General features: G+C 44.4%; 1 protein-coding gene across 4 annotated transcripts in view; it reads left to right on the top strand.

Annotated features, from left to right (window-relative positions):
* The first annotated feature begins 1,919 nt into the window (after window positions 1-1,919).
* LOC144691557 (cyclic AMP receptor-like protein A) overlaps window positions 1,920-7,899 on the top strand; it is a 254,655-nt gene continuing 248,675 nt past the window's right edge. For 2 of the 4 annotated variants that reach the window (XM_078559756.1, XM_078559754.1), the window contains exon 1: window positions 2,638-2,828. In XM_078559756.1, the coding sequence (XP_078415882.1) occupies window positions 2,726-2,828 (103 nt within the window). In that variant the 5' untranslated portion in view covers window positions 2,638-2,725. Of the gene's footprint in view, window positions 2,000-2,637; window positions 2,831-7,899 lie in introns of those variants that run through there. The other 2 variants (XM_078559757.1, XM_078559755.1) reach the window with 2 other exon arrangements.

The raw sequence follows: 7,899 nt of genomic DNA, 5'->3' as shown, positions 1-7,899 counted from the left end.
TGACAATGTCACATGAGTTGGGACCTGGACATAACTTTAAATAAAAGTGAATCTTAATTTTTTAATTCAGTCATGAAACCTCATCCCGCCCGTGGATGAGGTTTGATGCTTTTTCAGGGGGCTGCTAGCGCTCCCGACCTGCCTGCCAACCTTAAGGTTGGATGGGCAGGTCCACTAATTGGTTTAATTGTTTTTTGAATGGCCTCAATAGGCTGTTGACAGGTTGGCGGGTGCACAGCTGACTCGGCTGCACCCCCACCAACCTAAAAATGCAAATGATGCGGGATGATGTCGGGAGTTCCGCTTAAAGTTACTCCGTGTCATTTTATGCATCGGCGAATGGGCCCCACCCCCACTCACCACGGGAAACTTCTTCCCATGAATACCAAGTTTTGAGCGGCTGGATCTGTTCTGAATCTGTTCCAGTGGTTGGTAACCTGCAGCCTGCGGGTCGCATGCGGCCCATCGGGGTTCTGATCGCGGCCCGCAAAACATTTTGTTGACCTTTGCCCATACGCAGGGTTGCCATATTCCACTGGTTTTGGTCCACCTAGTTTTTTTTCCTACCAGTGTTACTAAAGTGATACACAGGTAAAGCAAGGGCACGTGAAGTGAGGTGCGTGCTGATTGCACACAAACATTGACTGTGAGAGCCGTGCTCTCCCACTGTGTCCAATCAAAGCAATGCATGCGAGTAGACTTTTTCTGCTATGGGACACATCAAATGCAAGAAGCGCAACAGACTTTTAAAAATTAATTTATGGGATGTGGGCTTCGCTGGCTAGGCCAGCATTTATTGGCCATCCCTGGTTGCCCTTGAGTAGGTGGTGTTGAGTGCCTCCTTGAACCGCTGCAGTCCATGTGGTGTACGTACACCCACAGTGCTGTTAGGAAGGGAGTTCCAGGGATTTTACCCAGCGACTAACGGATGGAAACCTCAGTGCTGAATTGTGAAGTATCTGCACATCCCTGAGTTCTAATCTAAGAAAGCTTGTGGAGGACAGATCCAGCCAGAAGTCACACTGAGTATAATGTAGGAAAGGCAAGCGTAAATATTTCTTTTGTTTTTACCATTTGAAGCTGATGACAGCTCAAATCATGTATGAATGATTGAGCATTTTCTATAACTCGTTATGAACTATTTGGCGCGTAGAAATGTATTTAATCTTATTTATGGGGTCATGGTTAGTGCACATGCCTGATTTCAGTCTTGCGGCTCACTGAGATGAAGGAGGGCCACTCATGCGGCCCACTCACTAGCCTAGGTTGTCCATCACTGATCTATCCCCTTTAGCATGGTGGAAGTGTCACACAACACAATGAAGTGTATCCTCAGTGCGAATATGAGACTTTTTCCCAAGGACTGTCGTCACGCATACCAATATTATCATGGACAAGTGCATCTGTGACAGGGAGACTGTTAAGGGTAAGGAAAAATAGGTTTTTCCCTCATGTTGTTTTTCTCACTACTATTATAAGTTCAACTTGGCAGCTATGTCCTTCAGGACTTGGCCAGCTCAGTCAGCGGTGGTGCTAACCAGCCACTCCTGGTGACAGACATAAGACTCCATCCAGAGAATATTCTGTGTCTTTGCTACCCTCAGTGCTTCTTCCAAGTGGTGTTCAACAAAGAGAAGTACTGATTCATCAGCTAAGGGAATCAGTAGGTGATTTCTTAATATTCATATGTATTCTTAGCACTCGAAGACCAATTTGGTTGGCACTATCAATCAACTCCAAGACAGATTCTGTCTCATTATGGCAGATGAAATGGGAACGATCTGTTTTCAGAGTAAGAATCTTCTTCCTCGCCCAGCCTGTCTTTGAGTTGTTATGCCAATTCTTGTACAAACCCAACCATCTTAGATGTGGGAGGGTACATGTTCAGCAAATGACCTGTGTAGCTGTGATGGAGTTCATAAAGATAAGCTGTCCTGTGGTATTGTGGGGTCTGCAACATGGCTGTGATGTTTATCTGCTCGGATGAAGCATTATTCTGGTTTGTAGCTTTAAAACAAAGTCAATTAGATTGAGGCATTTTTGCCATAATCTGTCGTTTGGCTGATGTTTGTAAATCCCCAACCTGTGGAGAGGCCTGGTCATCAAGGTCTGACAACCCAGTCGGAAATAACTCCCTTATTTATTTTGAAAACATTTGATTCTCTGGTCCGTGACTTATGGGTGTGAGAAGCAGGGATTTGATATAATTAAATAAGTAGATAAATTAAATTCAACGGATGCTTCTTAAAACGACAAAGAAAAAGGTCAAAAAAGAAAACAATGAACACAGGAAATGTTTTATCTTCGGCTGTTGCGAAGAGGATCTGAAGCTTTTAGTCAAATCACTTAAGTTATAAATTTCAAGGAATCACCAAAGTGATTTTCCTTTTATTTCTGAATGTTTGAACTTCTCTGAACCAGGATAGTGTTGCCTGTGATGGATGGTTGGAGTAATATTTCCTAATATTATAACACTGACACAACACTCTGTGTGCGGCTATTGATAATGTTTAGGCTTTTTAAAAAAAAAATAATAAAGGTTACAGCTCGGTTGAAGAGAAAGGGCCGTGAGTTTACACTCAGGGCCTCCTGCTCCTGGTCCTGCTCCTGCAGTGGGAGGCCGGCCTGCCTGGCTGGGCTGTGTTCCGGTGCCAGTTCCCGCACTTACTCACCGGGTGTTTGGCAGGGGCGGGAGCAACAGCAGCTTTTTATCAGCCTGGTTACTATGGGAAATGGGCCTTCGCCGATTACCGGTGCGGCCGACAACTTCACCGCATCGCCGAATTCCCGCTGCACTCTGTTCAGCTCCGATTTGGAGGATTATAAATGTGTGAGTATAGCAGCCGCCTGAGCAGACACACACACACACAGAGCCCAGGCTGCGAGCGAGGCCTGCAGGGCCAGCCAACTTCAAAATAAGGATGGTTCAATAAATGCTTCAGCCCTTGCCTTGATTAATGTGGGTTTTATTAAAGTTCCGTTTGCCCCAGTGCAAATATTACTGCACTGCGTGCTGTTAAATAGCCACCCATTAATGCATTTAAGTCACACTTTTTGGTATCCTTTAAAAAAATATTGTGCAATCTGTATTTTTAAAAAAACAGCACCAGTCCCCTTTTCCCTCTGATCAATACAATCCTTCCAGTGTTCAAATGCTAATTCTGGGCCTCATGTAGGGCTGTGGTCGTGAATTTTGTTTCATGGTTAGCAGTGGAATTGCAAAATGAATGATTCTGCATCAACAGGGCTAGTAAAGGTATACTGTCCCTTTTTGTTAGTGATTCAGTATATTTTTGATGTCCTAACATTTTTCCCTACTAGCAACAAGAGCTATGAAGACTTCACATGAAGTCCTTGCTTTGATAATTTTTATAAAGGAAACTGCAGTGCCCCTTTTTATTTGTCACATAATCTGTCAGCATCCTTGGAATACTGATCTGATGGGGGGTGATCTTTATGTGCTGAGGGGCCCCACTTAGAATCACGAAGAAATACTTTTCATTAACCTCATAAATCTTTTGTAAGATGTCACTGATGCCTGTTGCAATTTTGACCCATGAAGTTCTTGGTTAAATCAAAATCTTTACAGCGTTAGCTAACATCAGCTGGGAGTCTTGGTTATCGAAGGAAGGGGAAGAAGGGTCCTTACTTTTGATTATTGTGTAATATATTGACAATGCATTATAGGTGGAGTCTGTTGGGTAAGATCAGGATTGGGTCTGCCTACAATGCCCCTGCTGTCAGGCCTCCTGCAAACACTCACCATATGTTGAGATGTGAAAAATGACCACTTGGGGAAATATTGATGAGCTGCTGGTTTCCATGGAAACCATAAACCAACAAAATTGAGCATGGCCCCGCTTGAGGTTGCAGAATTGTGATTTCAGACAGGTTGATGATAGGTCATGATTTGCCTAAATATTTTGTTTTCAGATGTGAAACTCGGTCATAGTTCCTGCTATTGATCGCCATGTTGTGAGCCTTTTTACCAGTGTGCATGTAAGGACAGAAGGTGATTTACAGGAAGTCCTATAATGGTATCTGTTAGAATATGAACCCAGCACTCGAACATGAAAATGTTTGGATAATGTCCTGGAGAATCACCACTGCTGTGGAACTGTAAAGCAACCACTGCCTTTAAGAAAGGAAGTTTAAGGGAAGAAAATTAGATGATGAAAAATCACATCTTAAGAATTGAAACCATTATCATCAATTAACTTATTGTCAATTAATCAAAGATCCCTTTACTGAAATCGGATTCATCTGGCAGGCTGATGGAGTAATTCAGATATTTAATATTTTGCATTTGAGTTCAGACTTCCGGCAAAGTAATTTAAAATAAATGTATTTATGCTGTCATGAATGAATAGATCACTCCTAATTGGTCAAGAGGGACAATGATTAATAGATGCAATGAGAAGGAAGAAACTTAGTGTTTCAAAACTGCATGAGTTAACCAAACATTGACAAAGTCAAAATTACTATACAATTAAATTACCACCTCAGTATAATTTGACATTACTGTCACACCCTCATGTAAGCACTAACGTTTGCTCATCTGCATATTTCTCCAATTTCTCTTTAAGCTCATCTTGTGCATGTGGCTTACTTATTGCTCCCTTGACACTACTCCCACCAAACTTCTGAGCACCAACTTCTCGTCCTGGTTCTCATGCTAGTAAGCATTATAAATGGTTCCCTCTTCACAGGTACTGTTGCCCTTCCTTTCAAAACAAACATTCTCACTCAGTCCTCAACAATCCCACCTGTGACTGCTCAAACTACCGTTCCATCCTGACTTGGAAATATATCGCCGTTCCTTCACTGTCGCTGGGTCAAAATCCTGGAACTTCCTTCCTAACAGCACTGTGGGCTACACCACATGGACTGCAGTGGTTCTAGAAGGCAGCTTACCACCACCTTCTCAAGGGCAACTAGGGATGGGCAATAAATGCTGGCCCAGCCAGTGAAGCCCACATCCCGTGAATGAAAAAAAAGTCTCCAACTTCTTTCCTCTCCGAACTCCTTGGCCAGGATTTTTCCCTCGTCAGGCAGGGACGAGTGGGGTCAGTTGGGAAGCCGACCTGTGCACATATGCGAACTTGAACACTCACCCCCCCTCCCCCACACACACACACACATAGGCAGTGCTGCAGCATGCATTTCACACTGGGCGGGCCAACCGCGTGAAATTGCAGTTGGGCCCCGATCGTGGGTGGCGGTTTCACGCTGGCAGGCCAGTTAAGGCCCGCCCAGCGTAAAACATGTGCTGCAGCACTCAGTGTTGCCAGTGTGGGAGGGGAGGAGGGTGAGCACGCAAGTTTGCGCATACGCACGGGTGCATGCAGGAAAAGCTCCTGGAGACACGGAGCTGCCTCAGGGAGATGAAGATATTGAAAAATAAAAAAGAAAGAATTTAAAAATGTTGTAAACGTCCCCTCATGTGGCTCTGTCACATGAGCAGGGACGTTAGAAGTTAGTTTGAAAATTTAAAAAAAATTTTTAATGATGGATTGAAACCTTGTCCTGCCCGTGAATAAGGTTTCGCAAAAAATCAAAAGGCCGCTTGGCCTTTTTGCTTGCCTGCCAACTGTAAGGTTGGAAGGGCAGCGAAAAATTGAATTCAATTAGATTCTTAATGGCCTTAATAGGCCTGTTAATTGTTGCAGGCGCGTTGTCAACTCCCGGCACGCCCGTTGACTGAAATATCATGCAAGTGCGTGATGACATCAGGATGCTGTCCCAACGTCATCGCGCGTCACTTTACGCTCGTTAGGGTCGGGCGCGCACCCGCCCAATGAGCAGAAAATTCTGCCCCTTGCAAATGTTGGGAATTTTTACTTATCGGCATGCCGTGTCAAGTGGAGGTTTCCGGTAGCACAAGGGAATTCCTGAGTATGGGTTTCCCTGTATGCTATTGAATTTTTAACTCCACAGTGTGTGACTTTTGATCCTGACAGGTTCCCTGCCCGGAATTCAGGTTGATTGATAGGTGGCGCTTCCAGTCAGCAGGGAGCACTCTGAAAGTTGCAGGACCAGGTTGGTCCAATTCTCAGCCCCGTGGAGATAGGGGAGTATAGTTCCTATAAATTGGCTTTGATCTCTTGACTTCAAGGATCTGGAGGTGGGTCGTGCCTGTATGGCTGGAGCCAGGGTGGAAAGGAGGTCTGATGGTGGAAGCTGAAGGAAGCACTTCTCCTCTTCCTGGCCCACAAACAGTGCTGTCAAGGCATTTAATTTCTCCCTCACGGAGGCTGTCCTCACCTCACTGCACTTGCTGGGTTTCCCAAAGCTGGAAAATATATGAACAAGGTGCAGGAGTGGGCCATTTAGCCCCTTAAGCCTGCTCTGCCATTTAATAAGATCATGGCTGATCTGATAGTAACCTGAAATCTGCATCTCACCTACCGCCGATAACCTATCACCCCCTTGCTTACTAAGAATCTATCCACCTCTGCCTTAAAAATATTTAAAGACTCTGCTTCCACTATCTTTTCAGGAAGAGACTTCCAAAGACTCATGACCCTCTGAGTGGGCCAGCGGGCCATCGTTAAACCAGCAAGGCAGGTTAAATCTGAGTCTTCTAGTCTTAGTAACATATTTAAAATGCCATAGAACCATAGAAAAGTTACAGCACAGAAGGAGGCCTTTTGGCCCATCTTGTCCATGCCAGCCCGAGGACACCCAGGTGCCCTTCCTGCACCCGGCCCATGGCCCTGCAGCTTACAGCACTTAAGGTGCAGATCCAGGTACTTTTTAAAAGAGTTTAGAGTTTTTGCCTCTACCACCAACTTGGGCAGCGAATTCCAGACATCCACTGCCCTCTGCGTAAAAAAGTTCTTCCTCATGTCCCCCCTACACCTTCTGCCACTTATCTTGAATCTATGTCCCCTGGTTCTAGAATTCTCCACCAAGGGAAACAATTTTATCCTGTGCACTCTATCTATTCTCCTCATAATTTTGTACACCTCAATCAAGTCACCTCTCAGCCTTCTTTGTTCTAAGGAAAATAACCCCAACCTATCCAATCTCTCCTCGTAGTTACACTTTTCTAACCCTGGCAACATTCTTATAAACCTCCTCTGCACTCTCTCCAGAGCTATTACATCCTTCCTGTAATGTGGTGACCAGAACTGCACACAATACTCCAGTTGTGGCCTCACCAGTGTTTTATACAATTCCAACATTATATCCTTACTTTTATATTCTATACCTCTGCCAATGGAGAGCATTCCATATGCCTTCTTTACAACCTTGTCTACTTGAACTGCAGCCTTCAGGTACCTGTGTACTTGTACGCCAAGATCTCTCACTTCAACTACCCCTCTTAGCGTATTCCCATTTATTTTGTAATCCCTGTAACTGTTTGACCTCCCTAAATGTATGACCTCACACTTCTCTATGTTAAAATCCATCTGCCACTTTAACGTCCATTCCACCAACCCATCTATATCATTTTGGAGATTATGGCTATCCTCTACACTATCCACTACTCGGCCAATCTTTGTGTCATCTGCAAATTTCCCAACTGTGCCCCCCACGTTGACGTCCAAATTGTTAATATATAACACAAACATCAAGGGTCCCAACACCGAGCCCTGTGGAACACCACTTGGGACAACTTTCCATTCGTAAGTGCATCCATCGACCATTACCCTTTGTTTCTTGTTACAAAGCCAAATTTTTATCCATTTTACCACATTATCCTGAATCCCATGGACTTCTACTTTCCTGACCAATCTGCCATGTGGGACCTTGTCAAATGCCTTGCTAAAATCCATGTACACAACATCCACTGCACTACCTTCATCAACCCTTCTTGTCACTTCCTTAAAGAATTCAATCAAATTTGTGAGGCAAGACCTTCCTTTAACCAATCCATGCTGACCATCCCTGACT

Source organism: Cetorhinus maximus, chromosome 16 (genome assembly GCF_964194155.1).
Source record: "Cetorhinus maximus chromosome 16, sCetMax3.hap1.1, whole genome shotgun sequence".
NCBI lineage: Eukaryota > Metazoa > Chordata > Chondrichthyes > Lamniformes > Cetorhinidae > Cetorhinus > Cetorhinus maximus.
The sequence above is the reverse complement of the archived record's forward strand: the minus strand, read 5'-3'. Positions and strand labels throughout refer to the sequence as shown.